The sequence below is a fragment of the Fusarium oxysporum genome, chromosome 2 (genome assembly GCF_000149955.1).
Source record: "Fusarium oxysporum f. sp. lycopersici 4287 chromosome 2, whole genome shotgun sequence".
NCBI lineage: Eukaryota > Fungi > Ascomycota > Sordariomycetes > Hypocreales > Nectriaceae > Fusarium > Fusarium oxysporum.
The window spans coordinates 4,109,357-4,130,349 of NC_030987.1; the positions used below are offsets into that span (position 1 = coordinate 4,109,357).

The window sequence follows — 20,993 nt, forward strand, 5'->3', positions numbered from 1 at the left end:
GATGCAGGTAGTATGCGAGCTCAAAAAGACCCGAATATAATTACTATTATACAACAGATATAATATGAAATTCCAAATCGACCTCAGATCAGCGTCTTCTCATCGACTACCGATTCCTCAGCCTAAAGCAAAATACACCAGATACAACGTTAACACCGAGCATTCACATCCCCCTCATGGCAAAGCTATCATCTTATGCGGATCAACAATAGTAGCAATGCTCTTCTGCACCTGCTGAAAACGCATTATTTTACAAATCTCGCTCTCAAGGTGATTTATCAGCTCCGCCAACGTCTTAAACTCCTTTCCACAAGATCGTTTCATACAGTGATACAAACTCTGCTGATGTCTCGGCGACTCCAGATGCTTCTTCAGAGCATTTAGGGTCATGTGCAGCTTGTGGCATAGATAACACTCGAAGGCTTTGGGCCAGGGGTTCTACGCTGCAGTTGGGTTGATAGTATATATCTCCTCACCGTACCATGCTATCCCTTTGTTCGTGATGAGATTGCGATGATCGCGATTCTTGATGTAGTAGTAGAGTTTATTGCGATCCATGGGAATACGAGGGTACGAACCTCGCTCAAGATGGTGGGATAGACCTGTTGCTGTGTTGCAGGTGACTCTGCAGTATGGGCATTTCACTGCTGATACGCGATGAAGTTTGGGGTTTAAATGCTGAACGAATTAACAATAACTCAATCAACTACTGGGTATCAGCTTACCATCCGGAGGTTATTCGTGTTCATAAACTGACGATTGCAGTCCGCGCAGTGAAAATGCCTTTCAATCTCATGCTCTCTAATCTCGGGTGGGCTAAGTTTCAGGATAGAGTTTTGGTGGTGACCATCCATGATAACAACAACTCAACATGTACGGACTTATACTTGTCATTCTCTTCTATCGTACATGTTTATATTCCAGTATCGACCGTATCGTAGATATTCCCGATATGAAGTCGATATTCAGGAAATGTCAATAATTGAAAGTCATGTAAAGACTAAAGTAGTTTGGGAATAGTGTCAACTGAGTGGATCCGAGGACAAGACAACTGAGGTTATCACTCTTCAACTGGCTTTTTTATTACACGAACGATCATTCACAGGTTGACTGCAAAGACCCTCATTGATATTTTTCAAACATACGAGATAACTGAGAGCATTAGACATTATTCGTGACAAAGTTGACTCTTATCCGCCATGAGGGACAAGTGGTATCATCATCAAGAAACAAAACGATCCCTTCCGACTCCATGCTTTTCACAAACCGCAAGCAACAATGAACCATCAAACCCATACTGCGTCTTTACCCTTCAACGACCATCTCATCCACCATCTTCATAAACCTCTCCCTATACTCCTCCGGATCCGCTGTGATGCTCATCGGTCCCTTATGCGCAACCTTGTTAAAGATCTTCACAATCTTCGTTAATGCCCTCGCCTGGAAAGCATGCTTCGCCCAGAAAAAGTCCAGCACAACACATCGATACGTCCACTTCCCATCCACATCATCAACACCCCTTCGCCAGTGTCCAGCATCTGATTCCACAACTGGAACTTCCATGCCTTGCGGGTATCGTACTAAAAACAGGGAATAGTCCACTGCGTTGTGTGAGGCGAGGAGTGCAGAGTCCGCGAAGAGTAGTGATATAAGCTCTTGTTTGGCTTGGTGTGTAACACGGACTTTGTCGGGAAATTCATCGACGAGGCGTTCTATAACGCTGTCTGGAACAAGAGCACCGTCTGCGATATCTCGTTCTGGAAAGAAGTAATCGTTTGGCTTGAGGTCGTACGTCTCCCACTTCTTTCCCTCATCACCCTTTGGTTTTCCATACAGTAGATTCTCCATGACTATATGATGTGTCGGCGCAGCACCAATCATACCACCAATACTCGCCTGCGACGAGACCACCAAATCCGTGATCCTGACGAGTAAGCTATGTGGTTGAAACTTCATATGTCCCACATACGGATCCAACAACTCCTTCACGAAGAAATCATGCTCAAAGCGTCTTGGCAGCGATTTGATGAGATACTTCTCATTAGCCGTCGTGAAAAACGTAGAGCCGCTGTACCCTAGATCGCCAATGGGTATGAGCTCAGCATTGTCTTCTCCATCTGTCTGGAAAGACTCGTGATATTCATCTTCATCAAGTTGCCAGACCTCTTTGCGCAAAGCGAGAAAGTCGATGGAGCGATAGCGTGTTAGGAGGAGACGAAAGAGGCGGAAGAAGGCGATTATGGTTTTTATGATGCCTTTCTTTGACTTGCCGTGGCGTTGGCTTATGGCTTTTGCTATTGAGCCTGAGATGCGAGATGAACGGATCTTCATGCCTGCGGTTTTGGCCGTTGGCTGATGAAGTGAAGAAGGTTTGGCCAATTTGAGGCTAGAATTTGTGTTGTGTTCGAGAAGCTGTTGGTGGAGGGTAGTAAGTGAAGGTGGTGGAATGAGAGGTTGGGTGTTGGGAAGTCTGACGTCACTGAATCATCAGTTGAGAATCGAGATCGAGTCTCAAATTCCATGTGATTCCAACTTGTGCAACACGACATGTTTTAAAGAATAAAAATAGCCAATTTCTCAGTAGAAAAAAATTATTATTATATCAGCGCTGTATATCCTGTTCATCCCGGTCATTACCGTCCCGTATCTATAGTTCTGTTTATCTGTGTATGATTGTAAAAAGGAAACCCATCGCTTGCTTTGCGCCAGTCGCTTCAATCCCAATTCCAATATGACAAAGAAAACAATAACTCCAAGCAATTTCCCTTGTTGCTTTTGTATATTCGCTGTGATAAGCCATCCTGAAACAACTGACGCTCTAATATTATGACCATAATGAAATGCAGTATAAAAATGAATGTGCGTTCAGCTTAGAAACTGAACAGTCCACTTCGTCTCTTACCCAATGGGTAGACGATTAGTGCACTCATGAACAAACCGACACTGATACCAATGGCAACTTGGATAACCTTGAACAACACATTGAACGCAGTTCCTTCAAGATTACCCATCGTGTTCATGTCAGATGCTACCTTTGTTCCGTTCTTGGTGATCTCATCAGCCATAGTGATACTGGCCAACAGAGAACCTCCTGCTGCAAGACCAGAGGGAACCTGCACAAAAATGGCTGGAAGCATAGCCGCAGCTGCGAGACTGTATCCGACCTTGCGGGGCTTCTTCTCGGGCTCTTGGTGTTTCTCTGGTGTTCCGGGTCGAGACTCGGGGTCGTTGAGTGTTGGGAGGGACCAGGAGTCCGAGTCGATTCTCTTCTTGGTATATCGTGGTCGAACCCTGAGCTTCCACCAGTCGACAAAGTCCAGGTATCCATTCTCCACATGCCGTCCCATTCGAGAGTACAAGTTTGCAAGAATACCAATCGTCAAGGCACCCAGCATATTGGAGATTTGGCCGTTTCCTCCAAAGTATTCGGCGCAGTAACTGTTGACTGACCAACCAGCTAAAGCCATCCCGACCATAACGGGAGTTTGCTTCCACTTGGCTTGGTTGATGAGACAGAGACACATGGTGAATCCAGGGACGAAGAGGAAGTACCATTCCCGTCCAAGAGGGTTATCGCATGTTGAGCGACTCGTTGCGTTGCTATCAATCATGCCGTAGAGCGAAGCACCGATTGTGATACCATATCCGAGGAAGAGAGTGTAGATGAGAGCATGCACCATACGTACACTACCGGCGACGAGGTTATGACTTTGAAGTTCGAGAGAACTACAGAGGACCATGTACCCTGGAAGAATCAAGGCGATACTACTCTGTGCTAGTGCACTGAAGCAGAACAGTTTGCCATTTTGGATAGAGCCGAATGCTCGAGCGAAGAACGACGTGATAAGGGCGGCCGAAACTTCAAAGACGTGGGCGTACAGTTCATTGCTAGGTGCCAAGACAAGTTGAAGAATGCCAACGATACATCCCAGAAAGAAGGCAATAGACAAGTCGATGAATCGACCTTGGAAAGCGAAGGGCGCCACACAAGCTGATGCGACACCGTATAGGAATACTCGAATCCAGACGTTGTATTTATCCTTTCGTGCGTTGACGTCGTCCAGTCGTTTTGTCGCTTCTTCAACGCCGATCTTGTCGTGGACAACTTCTTTGTAAATGTTGTGTACGTCTCTAAGACGTCCGAGGTCGATACCCTGCGGTACACGAACGAGCTTGACTTCAGTGGTATGTGTAGTGCTATCATCGAAACTGATGATCATACATCCAGGGAGGTACAAGAACTGAGCTTCGATTTCGAGGACACGGGATGACATGGTCATGTACTCTTCCAATCGATGTGTAGGCGCACCATACATCATAAGAGCTCTACACAGCTTGAGTAGATACCGATGTCGTTGGATAATACCCGCAATATGAATAGTAATCCGAGCCTTGTCGCGCTTCTTAGGAGGAGGCGGTTGTTGTTTAATCTTCTCAGCCCACTTATCAGAGATATTCGCTGAAGCTGGCGCCGCAAACATAGAAGAAGACTTCATCAACTCCGTAAGTGCAAGCGAAGACGTCGAGTGTCTGTTCTTGTGGTAATTGAACAAACCGCTCGTCGGTCGTGAGCGAGGCGGTGATCGAATAGGAGGCGTTCCATTAGATGATCCAGGGCGAGATATAGGTGGTGAGTTACGAGGCGACATGAGTGGTGTACCCGTGTCCTTGGGCGTGTTCATTCCACTACCTGGTGTTCTATCATCGTGATACAACTTAAGCAGTGAGGAGAGAATACCGCCGCGATATTGGTCCGGACGAGGAACGTAGTCGTGGGCGTATGCTTGTTGAAGAACGGGTGTAGCTGTACCAGATGCCGGTCCGCCGTTGGGATGCTGTGTGAACAAATCCCGTTTTCCTTTGCGGGTATGAGATCTGACCAGATTCTCAGCCGCAGCGTGATGCTGAAAACGATCAGAGTTGGCTATGCGTTGTCGAAGACCGAAATATCCTGCATCTTCAATGGTATTCGACCCAGCTGGCGGTGAACCCTTTGGATTATCATAGTCCTCAATCAGTGGCTTAAACGAAGGAACTTCCTCGAGGTCAAGCGATCCTCGTCGCGACCCAGGGGCAGAGTAACTCCCCACAGAAACAGCTAACCGATCAGCTCTCTGTCGAGCATCAGCCATAGATCGATACTGTCTCTCCGTCGTCCTCGACTCCGCCTGATCCGCCTTCTCCCTCTCATTAGGATCATCATAACTCGTATTTCTCCTCAGCGCAGGTCTCGGCCTCTTTGGTCCTACATCTGGGGTATCTGGTGCGAGATTCTGAACCTGTCGTTTCTTCTCCTGCTCGGCGGACAAGATCTTTGTGAGAGCAAGGCTTAGTTCGTAAGCATCTGGTGCATTAGGTGGTAATTCCCCGGGAGCTAGTTTTGGTGAACCTGCTGGTGAGAAAACACCTTCATCTTGACGCTGCTGTCGTGTTTGCTGTTGGTGTGTTGTTGAGTCGCTGCTTTCTCCGGAGGATTCTTTGCTGGAGTGGAAGCCTACTCGCTTCTTTTCCCTGCGGAGGGGAGTATGTACCTGGCTAGGTCTCCCGCCGCTCCCACTCCCACTATCGTTCTGTTCAGATAGCATAACGAATGAATATTTTTATGATAAGAAAATATCGGGTCTGGAAATTGGGGAAAGCGAGTTGCTCTTGTTTTAAAGGACTGGGCCCCTCGAGGGCAAAACTGAGTTTGGAGGATTGATCATGTTGTCGATCAAGGGGGGCATGATTTACATACTATTCTGTGTCTGTCTGTGTGTGTATACTCTCGCTCCGGGGCGAGAACAAGAAAAACAAAACTGGGCCTGTATAAGTTTTTTCTCTGTAGTGTTGTGGCTACGGGGGCGGCAAACTTGCGTGATAAGGACTGTGGGTCGCCGAGAGCAAGCCCGAGACGGGACACGCCAGGTTTAGTTCACTGATTAACTCTGCGATGATGCTATATAAGTTGATGGATATGATGATGATGGTGTGCTTGTTTCCTTGGTTTCTGAGCCTATAAAGGGCTCGTCATAGCATTCGTGGTATGTTGTTGGATTGGTATTGGTACTGGCGATATCATTTTTGGTGTTTTTGCGTCGAGTCATGAAAATTGTTTCTTATCTCACCCTCATTAAATGCCAAAACACTCGTCATATATGATGAAAATACTCAATACACTGGAATTCTCTTCAAACCAAGCAAACTATTTTCTTCTTCCCTTGCTCAACCCACGCAGGCCAATCCTCGCTTCAGACCTGTCGTCTTGGATCAGTCTCATCATGTCTGCTACTCGCCCTTCAATTGGTCCGGTTAAAGTGTCTTGGTTATCATGAAAAAAAGAAGCAAACGCTCGGATTACTCGTTCGGGGAGGGTGTGAGATAAAAAGCAAGGACCTCACTCACTGCACCCGGACTGCCGGTACAATAATTAGAAGCCAGAGCTAGACGGGGAGAGCTTCCAACGGGCTTCTTCCACCGCCACGTGCCGGCCGCTGAGACCTTGAAGTGCCCTGTGCTTCAGGGGACGATGGGCTCTGCAGCTACAGGACAGCCCTGCAGCGATCGGTTAGGGGCCGGTTGGGCGCTAGAGAGGACTGGCTTTGACATTTGGAATTGAGGCTCTCTGACTATTGACAATATTTCCGAGATGGTTCATTTTTAGTACACACCATCTTTGCTCTGCTGAAGAAGGCCAGAGAATCACCTTCCACGTTGACCATGCAGGGCTGGCAGTTGATCGACACTCTTGGTTTCCTTGATTGGTGTGATTGACATGCGAACTGACGTGCAGATGCAGATACTGACAGAGGCGGTCACTTGTTGTCTCTTGTCCTCCCACATTCATAATCGACTGAGGGTTCGTATTCTGACGCGTAATGTTCAATCGCTGAATGGTGAGTCAGTACGGAGCATCTCGACTGAACACCACCAGATCCATAACTTAGCATTCCTTGTAATCACATGTTAGAGTTTAGAGGCTCTTTGGGCTCCAACCTATTGAACAAGGGCTCATACTTGATGTTGCTCCATTAATGGAGCATATCTTGAGATCCACCCGATACCGGCTTGTCCGGAGCATCCACCATCAGCGGATCATAGCGCCGATAGAGAAAAGCCAAGCTTGGACTAGAAAGCTCTAGACACGATACCAAATCTGATTGTGTCTGTTTCTAATAATTTCATCACCATCAATAATCTTGTTTCTATTCTTGTAGAGTTTTCAGTTAGTTCCAGTAGTTAGTTGTTCAACGTATTACAAGTCTGGTTAGCGGCATGATAAGCATCCCCTATAAACAAGCTTCAGTCTCATTGGGTCTACACCTTGAGTCAAGGTCAAACTCACCGAGACAGACGCCCAAGCGCGTTCACTTGACGCGAAGCGAAATAGGTTAGGCCATCACTTACGGATACTCTTTCTACCCTTGAAGATCTGGGCATCAATAATCTCCCTGCATCACCATTGAAACATCGTCATCTCGCGAAACAACATCACAATGTCGACGTCTACGTACACCATCCCTGATCGCATCGTGCCAATGCGCGTCATCGTCTGTGGCGTCCATCGCACAGGAACGTTGAGTACGTTTTGCTCTATCTCAGGGGGTTGATAAGCCCCCCCTCTCAACAATTACGCGCGTAATCTACTACCCGAAAATGTGAGCTGAAACAGACCAACAGGTATTCGTAACGCTCTGTGGCAGCTTGGTTTCCACGATTGTTACCACATGCAAACTCTCTTCAACAATCCCACCCGGGCCCCTGAATGGGTACGTGCTATGGAAGCAAAGTACGCCGATAAGGGGACTTTTACCCGCGCAGACTGGGATCATTTGCTCGGCGATTGTCAAGCTGTGTGTGATGTTCCCGCTGCGTTCTTTGGTCCTGAGTTAGCGGAGCTGTACCCTGAAGCTAAAGTCATTATCATGAACCGAGACCCTGAGAAGTGGTATGAGAGCGTGCTTAATAGTATCTACTTGATAACCACCCCAAAGGGCTTCTTGGCTAAACTCAGTATGATTTATTGTTTTTTCCTTGATACAAATCTTCAATATATGGCAAAGTATAGCAAATCGATGAGATCTCTGGTTCAGAAGTATGACCACGGAAATGATAAGGAGAAGGCAATTGCATGGTACAAAGCGCAATACCAGGAATTCCATGACAGAATTCCAGCGGATCGGTATATCGAGTATACCATCACAGAGGGCTGGGGACCGCTGTGTGAGTATCTTGGTGTTCCTGTACCAGAGGTTCAGGACCCTGTGACAGGCAAGACGGTGGAGGCACCGTTTCCACATCTCAATGACGGCGAGACGTTTAGAAGGAATAGCAAGGTCATGAAGAAGAAGACCATGGAGAGGGCGAATCAGAATCTACTGGCGGCTGTGGGCAGGCTGGCCTTGACGGGTGTGGTGGGATATGCTGGTTATCTGGTGTGGAAGACTCGACTTGGAGGACGTGTTTAGTCGAGCTTGACTATGTTGATTACTTGGTCAATGAGGATCGTGTATTTGTATTGTATCATAGAAACTTTCTTGTCCTGTTGTTAAGGGCATCCGGGAATTCAGGCACCAGGCTACTCACATGCAAGTTATGCTAAGGGTAGTCTGTTCAACACTAACTTTCGTGCATCATTACTCTTATTCATATCATTCCTGTAGCAGACCTGTCATATACAAGAGACACATCCCATCGTTTCCTGAACTCATAACCTTCCAATCATCATCAACCCATCATCTTCAAAAGCTTCATAAGCTCCGCAATATCAGCATTACTCGCCCTTCCCCCCAAGTGTCCATCCCGATTCATCTGCTCCATCTTGAGCTTCCTTGACCCCCACAACTCCGACCCATCAACATCAACATCCTCAACATCCTCCGGCCCAACCTCCGCATCCCTCGCCTCCTTAGTTTCCTTTACCCTCGTATAAAAACTCGTCCATGGCTTCTGTGGCGACGTCGAGGAACCTATCATTTCCCACGCTGCGCTCTCGGGCATCGGAGCTCCCGTGCCCCGCGGCCGTCGAGGAGACGTAGCCTACTACAAAGGGCAGTTGGTCCTCGGAAGGTACGTAGGTGAGGAACTCGGGGCCAACTCCGGCGGTGAGGGCGCGCTTTAGATCGGTTAGGAGGGACCAGGCGATGTTGTGCATGGTGAAGAATTTGAAGCTGATACGGGGGATTTCGCTGTTGACGACTTGGGCGAGCTGTTCGATGAGACCACTTGGAGATTTTGGCACTGCCTCGAGCTGGGATCTGTTAATAAAAGCTTGCTGTAGGGACTTATCAGGGCTTACATTGGCCTCCTTGGCCCTTTGCTTCAGGTCCTCCTGTATATGACCCTTGCCATCCATGATTGCCTTCTTACGACACTCCGTCAAGAGTTCTCCAACAGTAGTAATTGTCCAAGGCTCACGGGGATTATCCACACAAATACGGTTGTCCAACGAAAGGGACACCCAGCCATCGAACTTCATGTTTGGTGCAATGCCTTTATGTTCGGTAAGCTTGGCGCTCCGCCTGTTCGGTGCCCGATGGGTGAGTGAAGTGCCCAGGCAGAGACAGTAGTTCTTGTAGTAGCCCTCAAGGTCCTTGGACGGATTTCCAACGAAGAAGCACGGGTTGCCTTGGTATCCCCAGAACTCCTCGAGATCCTCCCACGCTTGGCCTTCGGGAATACGACCCTATTATCGAAGGGCTTGGTACAGTTGTGTAGTAGTCATAAGACCTCTGCTGGGCGCAGCAGCCTTGACACCATTGACATGCAGCATAGATCGCGTGTGATGGATCAAAAGACCGCAGTATATGGGGTTCCGACGAAGAAACGGGAACGCCGCATTATCATCACTGTGAGCCATAGCACCGAAATCCATCATCGACTGGTTCGTCTCATAGATAGGGTCGTGGTTCCAGCGCGTCGCTACTTGGAGGACTTGCCTGCGCTCAGCCGTCTTAGGAAGATCAACAAGAGCCTTTTGGATCTTCAGACTCTCCTGCTTGAACTGCTCATACCCGCGTCCGACGGACTCTCCAAGACCCTGGACAATGTCGAGATACATCTGAAGAGCACACGATATCCAGAGACGAGGGTTCTCTTTCTTTTCTTTGAACGCAGCGCCTATGCCGCGGACAAGCTCGTCCTCCACGTCACCTTGACCAGGGGTTGTGTTAAGGAAGTGAAAACCCGGGAAAATCTCAGACAGGGCCGTCTTGTCCCGATTCCGCCTCTCAGTGTTATTTCCGCCACCGGCACGGAGCCTCTCTTTATACCAACCAAAGGCGCCGTTGTAGCTTCCAGGTATGACAGTGTCACGGTTGTGATCTACTTAGCTCTTGAAAAGACCCATGATGTCTAGAGTCAGGACCTTGGCCACGTCGTAAGCCGCAAGGTTATACATTGCGCCTGGGCTATTCCTTTCCTTGTCGATTCCTAGCCCCTCACAAGCTGCGTTGAAGCACAGTTGCGCGAAAACAGTTGTGCCGCCGAATTTGTCCATCACCTTCTTGATGTCCATCTCCATGCTGTGGGCAAACTCAAACGCTGTGTTGGTAGCTAGAGCCACAGTGGCAAGATCAAGTTCACCATTGGCGTACTTCTCCCAGAGCGAATGAATCTCTTGGCTGAGATAATCATAGTCGCGGAGAAGCGTGGTGAAAGCGAAGAATGCATCTTCCCAGGTGACCTCTTCCTCGACGGTGTATTGGGTTTCAGGTGTAGGTGTAGCAGTGATGTCAGGAGCGTTGAGGAATTCTTCTGAAAAGGGTGTAGACGCCGAGGACGTCAAACATGCCCTTTGCGGTGTGGTTTGTCTTGACATCTGTCTTTTTGTCGAGATCATCTGGTTTGAAAAGACCAGCTTCCATAATGGGTTTGAGATAGCCGCGGACTTTCTCCAGGGCCTCAACGAAATGAGAGTAAGAAGCACCAGCGACGATCCCTTCTTGCACCGCTCTCTGTGAGCTTCTGAGAGAATGATCGTCGAGCTATAAATAATATCAGCAAGACTGGAATCAACATAACCAGATGCGTTTAACACACCCCAGATACCTCTCTCCAAAGCTACAGCAGTCCGATGAGGAACCGCAACAGCATTCGTCTCGGCAACATGTTTCGCCATAGCCTCAAAGTCCCTAACTCTGATGACATATTTCTTTGTGCTAGGGTCTTGCTTCTCCTGTGTTTTCTTGTTCTTAGCTCTGCTAGGTCCTTTGCCCTTTCCATTTCCTTTGCTCTTCTTCCTTTTCTTCAGAGTGTCGAGAGCCGCTGCGCCAACTGCACCGTCAGCGTCGTGGCCGTGCGCTTTAGCAGTGTTGGCTGGCTATATTGCTACAGAGTCTTTGTCGGCTTGTATTGTTGGTAAATACTCATATAAGCTGGGGAGAGCATTTTGAATAGATTTTACTTTATTTGTTGATTCTGCTGATATCTGTTGATATTTGATGTTGATGATGGTTTGTTTGCTGAGACGTGGACAGCCTCGTTGCTAGGAAGTGGCTAGTAACAAAAAGCAATGCCAGCTTCCCCTGAAGACGGATTTATTAAATTCCGCTTGGGACCATCTGTATGCTTGTCTGACTACCGAAAGCCATGTTTCAAATTACCCATCATAATATGCTGGTGTTTTCTCATGCAAAATGACAAGATGACCTGCATTTCTAGTGCATCCCGGCAGTAGATGGTGTTTTATGAGGGTAACGAACCAGCATCGGCAGTGAGTAATGCCACCACTCCACAATCCACCAACTACGCCTACATCCGGAAATAAACAAGATATAAATAGAACCAAAATAGCAGCATCCATCATTTGAAGATCAGATTCATACAACACAGCATAAACAGAGAGAAGAAACACAGAATAACCCCCCCACGTCAAATGCACGTGAGGAAAATGGTCTGCAGTGGCCCGCTGCGCTCTCTTCCCAAGACCACAATCAGATCACGACGATCACCTGCCCTCCCCCCCTCACGAATATTCCATCAATTAGAATGCCCAATTCACAAGATCTCTTCTAGCGTTGTCTCTTCTCTCAGCTTGTTGCTCCCCCACGCTCTCTTCAGCATTCCTCTCTGAGGTTACACGGCAATTGGCGGGTGCTATTGGACAAGCTGGACGTGGGGGCTAGAGTAGTCAGGCGACTTGTGAACGGACGGTACCTGCTTCTGCGAGGATGATCGCTGTTTGTTTCTGGTCTCTGTGATGGATGGCAGCCTTCACAATATGCTCGACATCTTTGCTTCCATTTCGTAAAGGTGGCGTTTGTGTAACTCTCCGTGTAAGTGATCCCTCTCAAATGCCCCTGTATTGATCCATTGAAACCCTCAATTGCAGTAGAAAACTGCACTGGAGACCCCCACGATCACTTCATGTCTCTTGACTCGCGTGAGGTCACCGGTTCGGCCCGGAGTCTCTCGGCCGGAGCTCAGCGGATGTCTTGTCGTGTCTCTCCCCCGCCTTTTCACCACGCACCCAAGGATCCGGACCTAACCCCCACGCTTTTCGAACCATGCCTCTCTCGAACTCAAGAGCCTGAGCCTGAGAATGGGCTACCTCATGACAAGGACGCCACTCTTATACCTAGTCCTTGGTTGGACATAAAAGAGCAGCTGACGCCAGCCTCTTTTGAACAATGCCTCTTCAGCATACTATCCTTTCTTCGTTTTCCTCTGCTTTGCTTGTATAAAAAGAAACTGCTTGCTGCGTGTAATCTGCTTGCACTTATATACTTTGCACTTATATCATACCATATGCCTTCGACATTGCTTGAATCTCCCACCATGGGCTCTCCCAAGGCTTCTCAGCTGCGCCTCGGCGATGGCGTATACGTTCCTACCCTTGCGTTCTTCACTCCCGAGGACGAAGTCGATACTTCAGCTACTGAGAAACACATCATCAAGCTTCTCGAGTCAGGAGTAGCTGGTATTGTTGTCCACGGCTCCAACGGAGAATGTGCCCACCTCTCTCCTTCAGAACGAACCACCATCATCCGCGTTGCTAGAGATACCATCTTCCACGAGGGAAGCGGTACGCGTGTTCCTCTCATCGCAGGCTGTGGTGCTCAGAGCACAAGGGAGACAACTGAACTGTGTGAAGACGCTGGCAAGGCTGGTGCTACACATGCTCTTGTTCTACCTCCAAGCTACTACGGTGGACTTCTTCCCGATGATCTAGTCATTCAGCATTACTACACCGTTGCAGACAAGAGCCCAATTCCTCTTCTGGTGTACAACTTCCCCGGCGCCGCAGCTGGTCGAGACCTCTCATCCGACACGATCCTCAGCATCGCCAAGCATCCCAACGTCGTAGGCGTCAAGCTCACATGCGGCAACACTGGAAAGCTCGCCCGCATCGCAGCTGATTGTCCAGAAGGATTCTGGGTCGGAGGCGGCAGCGCAGACTTCATCCTTCAAGGCCACGCCGTCGGAGCCAACGGCACCATCTCAGGCCTTGCCAACCTCTGCCCCAAAGCATGCGTTCGCATCACAGAGCTTGCAGAAGAAGGAAACTGGAAAGAAGCCCGTCAGCTGCAAGCCAAAGTGGCCAAGGCTGACTGGACGGCGATCAAGACTGGATTCGTTGGCGTAAAGGCAGCACTGGGACACTTTTCCGGGTACGGAGGCGAACCTAGACGACCTTGCGTGGCGCCATCTCAGAAGGATCTTGATACTATTGCACAGGGGTTCCAAGAGGTAATGGATCTTGAAGTTACCCTTTGAAAAAAGCATGTTTTTGGGTCTGGGGGACAAAAGCAGGTTGCATTGAGCGGTGACGACGTTGATGATGACGATACCTGTTATTTCGAAGCAAAGCACGGAGATGGTGTTGTGGCGTTGGGCATACACTACACAGCCATCAATCATATCAGGCTGTTTTGTAGCAATAATTTCGATGTACATAAAAATACCAATTTAATGCTTGAAAGATATACATCATATGCCTGATTACCCCATGGAAACTACCATTCCCCGCAAAGTGGCCATATTTTTAATAATCCCACGCGTGTGCAGCAGAAGCCGGTGAGGAAAAAGATGTGTCTCGTGGTCGATTGTGCGTAGCCAATGGGGGGTGAAAGTTGGTGAGGAGCACGCTGGACATTGCCGCTTTGGGGTGATGATGCTTACACGAGGTGTCGGATGTTCAATGGGGATATGCTGGGTGTACGAGCTGGAAGAGAGACGCTTGGATGGGGATTGTCAATCGTGGGGAACCCCGCAGTTGGATCTGGATGTGGAGTTGACGCTGTGAAAGAGCAAGTAAGAGAAGCTGAGTTTGTAATGGTGTTGATGTCCTCGGAGGGAGCCCGAGTCTGTGCTGTACCTGTACTTCACTACATGCCTACATGCAAGTCAAATTAGGTACTTGTACAAGCTTAGAACTACTGATATACATGCAGCACAACTGAACAGGTAGTGAGAACACACTCACGCCAAGAATCACAAGCAATTCATTCATGAGGGGGAACAACACGAACAGGTCATAAGATGAACCCAGAAAATACATATGTAGCATAGCCAACACAGGCAAAGAGGAGAATGTGGAGATGGCTAACAAAGTGCCCGATGCGTTCGTGTGGAGAAGCGTGGGGGGTTAAAAGCACTCGGGTGCAGTTCCCGGACTGAAGCTAAGTTGAGACGGTGAAGAAAGCGTATGTTGTCGGTAGATTTCGGGCCATTGATGCGCGAGATCATGCCATTGAGTTTACATATGTAATCGATGCTTCTATGGGTTGAGGGTCTAGAAATCGGCTGCGTCAAAGTTGCGGATCAAGTCGTAGTAAAACTTGACAATGTCCACGTGCGACTCAATCCTGATCCTCTCGTCGACTGTGTGAATGTTCTCTGAACCGCGCTGTCGACTCGGTGTCCAGCGGTAAATGTTTGGTGACAAGTCTATAACCTATTAGCATATTCCCTTTGCATCATGGCAAGTACTTACTGAGGTAGTGTCTCGTGTCGGTGTTACCAGTCATGATTTCACCAACAGGCACAACCTTTCCGCCGTCGAAAGCAAAACTATGCTGGATTGTTCCGGAGAAAATATCCCAGATTGGGCCGCTGGTAGGTGATACGGGCGTTGTGACTGAGTTGCGGAACGCTGTGAGTTTGAGATGACCATCGTAGTCAAATCCAGGTTTGATGTTTTGAGACTTTGCGTCATCCTCGTAGGCGCTCAGGGTAAGATTGTACTTTTGAATAACGGCGTCAATGTTCTTTACGAACTGCTCCTGTACCTTGTCAAGACTGTCTTGGGGTGCAACACGGTAGTTGACACCAAGACTGACAACTTCTGGCATGGCGTTGATCTTCTGACCGCCTCGAATAATATCGACCGCTTGTGTCGTCTGAATAGTAAATTTGGCCATGGGATCAAGATGAAGAAGCTCATCCTTCAGCTTCTCCAGATCATCCTTCTTCAGAAGATCATGAAGCTTGGTGTGAGAATCCGGGGAATGGCGTGCCAAGCAGACAAGATGGTTGTAGACAGGGCTTCCCTTGAGGATAGCAGGTTCGTAGGGCTTGGATTCAAGAGCAGAGATGATCTCGGCCATGATACCGATTCCTGTGTGAGGATGAGGAATGGAGCTGTGGCCGCCTTTCACGCGAAGTTCAGCCCAGATATCGATGGCGCCCTTCTCCTGCACCGAGGGGAGAACGTAGAGGGTATCGTCAATAAGCTGAATACCCGAACCACCTTCGTCCAAAATGAACGGGATACTGTTGTCGCCATATCTCTCCGTTAGGAACTCTCCGATCTTAGCAGCGCCTCGAGGACCAGAGCACTCCTCATCGAATCCAAACGCCAGGATCACAGTACGCTTTGGTTGCCATTTCGTCTCAGTGAGCAACGTCTCAATGGCTGACATTAGAGCTGTAAGACTGTTCTTATCATCCGATGCTCCACGTCCCCAAAGCCACTCTCCGTCAAAGTAAGCGTCGAAAGGCGGATGCGTCCAAGTCGATGGATCAGGTACGGGAACAACATCTTGGTGAGCTGCAAGAAGATAAGGCTTGAGCGAAGCGTCGCTTCCAGTAAATGTGTAAACAAGACCAAACTTATTAATCTTCTCCAGCTTCGCATATTTATGTCTAAAACATGTCAGTAAGAATCTGTGAATTGAGTTCGGTGGCTTACATGGCTGGGTACGTCTTTGCCAGGACATCATGTAAATCGTAGAAAGGCGCCCAACGTTCGTCTTTATCCACATCACCTAGATCATCGTAACAAATTGACGGAACGCGCACAATCGCTTGATGACGCTTCACTTGCTTATTAAAAGCATCTTTTGAGTCAAATAGTTCACTGGCGGAAGGGAGACCATCGTTTCCGGGTGAGAGCACAGGCGGCAAATCGCACTTAAAGTCATGCTCATTCTGGCCAATGGGCTTTTGAGTTCCGAAAGGACCGAGGGTGAAGCCTGAAGCTCCAGCTACAGTCGCCAAGACCGCGAGAGACTTACGCACCATTTTGAAGATATTTGGTGCAGAATTGGAGATGTCGAGGTTTGAGAGGGAAGATTTGTAAGGTGAAACGGGCGGGGAATAAAGACATAATGGAGTCGGTAGCACGACATCGGCGCCGAAGCCGAAGCCGGACCCGGTTGAGATAACGGTTGCTAAAAGTGTTCCCGATGAGGAAGTTGGGATAAAGAACTTTTGATGGAGGATTTTTTGGAGGTAAAACTGTGTTGATCGATGGGTTCGACGTTATTCCCGGGAGTATCTGGGGGTTTTCTTTGATTGCCGCTGTTGTATGCAGGCTCCTAGTTAGCAATAGTAGTTAGCTACCTAGTGTAGTATAGAGGGCTCAGTTAGAACGAACCTACTCTATGTATATCGACCATGTCTCGGATGGTCTTTGGCCAATCAATGACTGACGCCTCCTGGTTTGAAGGCCAAGCTGCGTCGTCGTTGTCGCCCTTGCGATCCTCGAGTCGCTTTTCCAGCCATGCCACAAACGCGGCGAACTGGGGGATCTTGTTCCACTTGTTGCAAAACGCCTTCAATGCAGCGTATTGGGCCTCCAGCCAGGCCTTCTCTCTTTCGATTCCGCCTTCAAACCCATGCTGCAGAAGAACCAGCTCCCACCCGAGCTTCGAGTAACAGACTTGGCAGAGATACGGGGGTATCTCGCCGGTCTGGCGGGTCCCACTTACACCCTGCATCAGACATGAGTAATAGGTGCAATTGCCTAACCCAAAACAATGAGTCGCTTCCCGAGAAACAGCAAAGACAACTCGTGCAAACCATTGGTTCGAGAGTTCCTCCCTTGTTGATGGCCTGCCCAGCTTGCTTGGCAGCTTGGATCGCAAGATCAAGCGCAGACTTGACGGGAGGTTTCCCAAAGGCCTTGGAAGAGAGGCGGTTCCTCTTCTTCCAGCCTTTGGTCTTATTTAGGACTCAGAACCTCACATCCACGTTGGCCTTACAGTGGCTCGCTGGCCACCTATGCAATGGGTCGATGCCTGCCAACCCATCTAAAGATGGGTTGTAGCGAAACATAGACACAATTGCGACTCCATCTGAGGCCCATGCTCTGGCTGTCACATAGGCTCCCTCGCCATCTTCGTACATGTCATGGTCGACCATCATGACAAACGAATGGACAGTTGAGGGTATACTGCGCATGAGCGCATCCCTCAAGTCAGAGACATTAAGTTGTATCTTTGAAACGTCATCTGGTGATGGGCGGTACCGAATCTCAAAGGGCTCTCACCTATCTCGAGTCTTAAGGCCGATAACTTGTGTTCGTGGAGTGTCGACGAAATGAACTCGCCTGCGCTGTTCAATAGGTAGAAAGGAGATCTTATTGGGTACTGGGTGATTTGCATCGTGTTGTAAAATGCGCAGAGATAAACGATCAGTTGTTTGAACATCTTCAGCGTGGAATTCCATCTCTCTGTACCGGGGGGAGAGTCTGGTGGCAGGACAGGCTTATTCCAGTCTCTCATCTCCTCAGACGGACGTGTCATGCTTGGAGGTCTGACGACATAGAGTTTGTTTCGACGGGAGATTATCCCATTTCGCTGCTGGGTGGCTTCCATCTCGAACCAGTCCTTAAAAGACTGGCCCTGCTCTTCTGGCTGCTCGGTGAGGTGATCTCCCGGCAACACCAACGGTCCGGGAAAGCTGTATTCGTTATCTGCAGCATCCTCCTTGGAGAGGTATGCCCCCCTGGCCAGTCTGCCTGCCAGTCTTAGCCATAGCCAGGGTCCTCTCCTCCGGAGATGGTCACACGAATCCTGCATTCGCTGCAGCTCTGCTACAATCGACGTAGGTAGACGAGTGGCCGCAGGTGGTTGACATTGTGACGTGTTGGGGGTGGTGAGAGAGAAGAAGGGGAGGGAAGACGTATGTCGTGGAAGTGAAGGTGTGTATCGTAGAAGAAGATGCGATGAAAACTGGTAACAGCGAAGATGGTTCTGCTGACATTGATTCAGAAAATGAAAAGATGGCCTGTAGGATAAAGAAAAAAGAGTAAGCAATCGTTCTGAAATTCACCACATAGGCCTCTAAGTAGTATCGCCAGACTACTTTTCTAGAAAGTCTTTGCTTCGCTGAGGATTCGATCACTTACCTTGAATATCTAAGGACTGGCGCGAGGTTTTGTTACTTTCTTTGCACTATTTGAAGAGTCTCTGTAACCAGGAAGAGTGAAATTTGAGTAGAAAGATGGACGCAAGCTGGAGGTTAGCGGGGCACTGGCAAGTTCATGTAGAGCGAAGAGGGTCGGTGCCTAAGGCGGAGGGGGAACAATAACAATTGGACTGCGCAGGATTGGCGAGTACTGGACTTCAGAAATTGATGATTATATTCTTTTGGACCGAATACTGCATGGGTTGGTCTCGGGAAGTGAGTGTTTATGTCAACATTATACAACATCTATACTCGCTCGTCAATAGTTTCAGTAGAAGCTGGGGAGGTCTAGACAGAATATACATGTATCATAATCCCTCAATGATTCTGGGGCGTTCGGTATGTTCCTGGAGATATTTCGTGGATAATCCAACAGTCATGCTGCATCTTCTTCGTACAATTCCCAACCTCAACACCAAAGACATCGCAATAGGGGATGAAAAACGTATCTCACTTTTCTAAAAGCACGAGCATACAATTGATAAGACCCTTTGATGTTGATTTCTTTGACATCTTGTTCAAAGAGTTCTTTTACCATCATTGTGTTCTGCTGTTCGGCCCATCTGTTCACCAGGCTGGTCCCTCTGTTCGCATGCTATTGTTCACTCTAGCCTTTCAAAACATTTCCCACTACCAACATCTCAATGGCATCCAAATGTTCCAGCAAGAACATTTAAGCAACGACTCGCCTTCATTTCCAATATTATCATACTCAGGCATCGTCTATTCAAGCACCCATCGAAAAGCGCTTCAATCTTATGCTACAAACACAAAAGCAACATCAATCCCTCGTTCGAATTCTTATGAATCACTATATACTCCAGCTATTATACTATAACACATACTGTCAGTTCGAAAACACCATTCTATACTCCCACGATCCTCCCTAACATTGTCAGTATCAACATATACCCTTCCAACCATACACCATGCCTCCTCGTTTCCACTCCCTCCCTCCCGAGATCCAGGACATGATCCTGGAAGACATTTCCCGAGAACCCTCAACCGCCCCTTACGCCACCGTCTGCAAGTCCTGGCAGAATTTCTTCGAGCGCAAGAATTTCAGGTCGTTCGCTATCGAGCAAGATGACCTGCGCTGCCTCTCACGACTCCTGACCGCCCGACGCCAAGGTTTCGTCAAACATATATGGTATCGAATCTATCTTCCTAATTCCAATCCCAGGATTTCAACCAAAATCAAGAGGTTCGAAAAGCCTAAAGTAACATTCCGTGCGGACAGGGTCTTTACCCATTCCATCTTTGGACTCTGGGATATCCTTTCTCTATGGGATCCAGAGAACAGAATCACCCTTGAGCTAAGTGTTTACGCATACGACGATTGGGCTCCTATTCTGCGGCAAGAGCGTATATTTGAACGGGATCTTGCAGCGTACAAGGTTCACAAGGAGTCGGGGTCAAGAGAACCTTACCGTTACGACAATCCTCACGGGCCTTACATCGAACAATACAGGTTGTGGGGCTTGCCGTATGCTGATCACAGGATACGGGGTCACTGGAACGCCTGTAGGCATGACCTCATAGGTTGGAAGGATATTGAGCTCACCACAGCAAGACGCGCAGATGCACGACCATACTACATAGAGGAAAATGCCATCCTCCCTCGCGTCCCTATTATCTCCAAGTTCCTCATCCGCAACACGCAATTCCGTCGAATATACCCAGGAACTCTACTTCAAATGTTCAAAAGTTTCAAAAACCTTGAAGATGTCACCATCGAGCGATGGGCTTCTGTCGACGCCGGTGACGAGACAGATTGGACCCGACATGCCTCTGTAGCTTTTGCCTCGGAGCTCCCAGCCTCAGTCAAGACATTATCCATCAATGGAAGAAAATGCGCTGTGTTCCAGGATTGGGTATCACGCGATGTTAAACTAAGAAACATTTTGGCCAAACGCTTCCGCCAATACTCCAAGGAACTGGCACACATGTCTGTAACGGACGTTATCGATGCCAAAGACTTCCTCGATCTCTTCCGCGCCTCCGTCTCAGAAGACGACTTGGAATCATTGATAAGGTGGCCTGATCTTGAGACACTTACGCTATCGACAGATTTATTCGAGACGCAAAATCGAGTCAAAATAGAGAAATTGCTCTGCTCTGCGGCGAGAGCAGCACGAAAGATGCCACAACTTCGAAAACTTGAAATCAGGAGCAGCAGACATGCACAATGCTTGTTTCGGTACAATGTAGTCGAAGCTATAGCAGAGGTAACGTGGTCAGGGCCAGTTGTCGATAGTACCGATATTATGAAGGAGTGGGAGAAGACATCTGCATGGAGAAACAACATTGACGTGATAAATGACTTCTGAGTATGTAAGCGAGTCAGTTGAAGGACACATGAAAGGCAATCAGGAAACTGG

General features: G+C 48.4%; 10 protein-coding genes across 10 annotated transcripts; 3 read left to right on the forward strand and 7 right to left on the reverse strand.

The window, feature by feature from the left end:
• Positions 1 to 83: 83 nt before the first annotated feature.
• Positions 84 to 854, reverse strand: FOXG_08658 (uncharacterized protein; the record flags this gene model as incomplete). The annotated part of the gene is made up of 3 exons (XM_018387680.1): positions 84 to 122; positions 579 to 602; positions 726 to 854. 3 exons carry the CDS (start codon positions 852 to 854, stop codon positions 84 to 86), a joined length of 192 nt encoding a protein of 63 aa, XP_018245574.1.
• Positions 855 to 1,019: 165 nt separating this feature from the next.
• On the reverse strand, positions 1,020 to 2,506 carry FOXG_08659 (uncharacterized protein). Its single transcript, XM_018387681.1, has one exon. The coding sequence runs from the start codon at positions 2,329 to 2,331 to the stop codon at positions 1,306 to 1,308; it is 1,026 nt and encodes a 341-aa protein (XP_018245575.1). The 5' UTR covers positions 2,332 to 2,506; the 3' UTR covers positions 1,020 to 1,305.
• A 35-nt stretch (positions 2,507 to 2,541) lies between these two features.
• Positions 2,542 to 6,538, reverse strand: FOXG_08660 (uncharacterized protein). Its single transcript, XM_018387682.1, has 2 exons — positions 5,857 to 6,538; positions 2,542 to 5,798 (listed from the first exon to the last, which is right to left on the reverse strand). Exon 2 carries the CDS (start codon positions 5,583 to 5,585, stop codon positions 2,871 to 2,873), a length of 2,715 nt encoding a protein of 904 aa, XP_018245576.1. The 5' UTR covers positions 5,586 to 5,798; positions 5,857 to 6,538; the 3' UTR covers positions 2,542 to 2,870.
• FOXG_08661 (uncharacterized protein) lies at positions 5,895 to 9,234 on the forward strand. Its single transcript, XM_018387683.1, has 2 exons — positions 5,895 to 7,560; positions 7,660 to 9,234. Exons 1-2 carry the CDS (start codon positions 7,476 to 7,478, stop codon positions 8,445 to 8,447), a joined length of 873 nt encoding a protein of 290 aa, XP_018245577.1. The 5' UTR covers positions 5,895 to 7,475; the 3' UTR covers positions 8,448 to 9,234.
• On the reverse strand, positions 8,888 to 9,457 carry FOXG_08662 (uncharacterized protein; the record flags this gene model as incomplete). The annotated part of the gene is made up of 2 exons (XM_018387684.1): positions 8,888 to 9,229; positions 9,278 to 9,457. 2 exons carry the CDS (start codon positions 9,455 to 9,457, stop codon positions 8,888 to 8,890), a joined length of 522 nt encoding a protein of 173 aa, XP_018245578.1.
• Positions 9,458 to 9,667: 210 nt separating this feature from the next.
• FOXG_19854 (uncharacterized protein) lies at positions 9,668 to 11,367 on the reverse strand (the record flags this gene model as incomplete). Its single annotated transcript, XM_018400137.1, has 3 exons — positions 9,668 to 10,302; positions 10,324 to 11,280; positions 11,346 to 11,367. The coding sequence occupies 3 exons, from the start codon at positions 11,365 to 11,367 to the stop codon at positions 9,668 to 9,670; spliced, it is 1,614 nt and encodes a 537-aa protein (XP_018245579.1).
• A 428-nt stretch (positions 11,368 to 11,795) lies between these two features.
• On the forward strand, positions 11,796 to 17,312 carry FOXG_08665 (uncharacterized protein). The gene is made up of 2 exons (XM_018387685.1): positions 11,796 to 12,254; positions 12,311 to 17,312. Exon 2 carries the CDS (start codon positions 12,346 to 12,348, stop codon positions 13,693 to 13,695), a length of 1,350 nt encoding a protein of 449 aa, XP_018245580.1. The 5' UTR covers positions 11,796 to 12,254; positions 12,311 to 12,345; the 3' UTR covers positions 13,696 to 17,312.
• On the reverse strand, positions 14,714 to 17,565 carry FOXG_08666 (uncharacterized protein; the record flags this gene model as incomplete). The annotated part of the gene is made up of 5 exons (XM_018387686.1): positions 14,714 to 14,868; positions 14,942 to 16,065; positions 16,437 to 16,659; positions 16,799 to 17,135; positions 17,389 to 17,565. The coding sequence occupies 5 exons, from the start codon at positions 17,563 to 17,565 to the stop codon at positions 14,714 to 14,716; spliced, it is 2,016 nt and encodes a 671-aa protein (XP_018245581.1).
• A 50-nt stretch (positions 17,566 to 17,615) lies between these two features.
• Positions 17,616 to 18,282, reverse strand: FOXG_19855 (uncharacterized protein; the record flags this gene model as incomplete). The annotated part of the gene is made up of 2 exons (XM_018400138.1): positions 17,616 to 18,159; positions 18,212 to 18,282. The coding sequence occupies 2 exons, from the start codon at positions 18,280 to 18,282 to the stop codon at positions 17,616 to 17,618; spliced, it is 615 nt and encodes a 204-aa protein (XP_018245582.1).
• Positions 18,283 to 19,541: 1,259 nt separating this feature from the next.
• FOXG_08667 (uncharacterized protein) lies at positions 19,542 to 20,942 on the forward strand (the record flags this gene model as incomplete). Its single annotated transcript, XM_018387687.1, has 1 exon — positions 19,542 to 20,942. The coding sequence occupies one exon, from the start codon at positions 19,542 to 19,544 to the stop codon at positions 20,940 to 20,942; it is 1,401 nt and encodes a 466-aa protein (XP_018245583.1).
• Between the last annotated feature and the right edge of the window lie 51 nt (positions 20,943 to 20,993).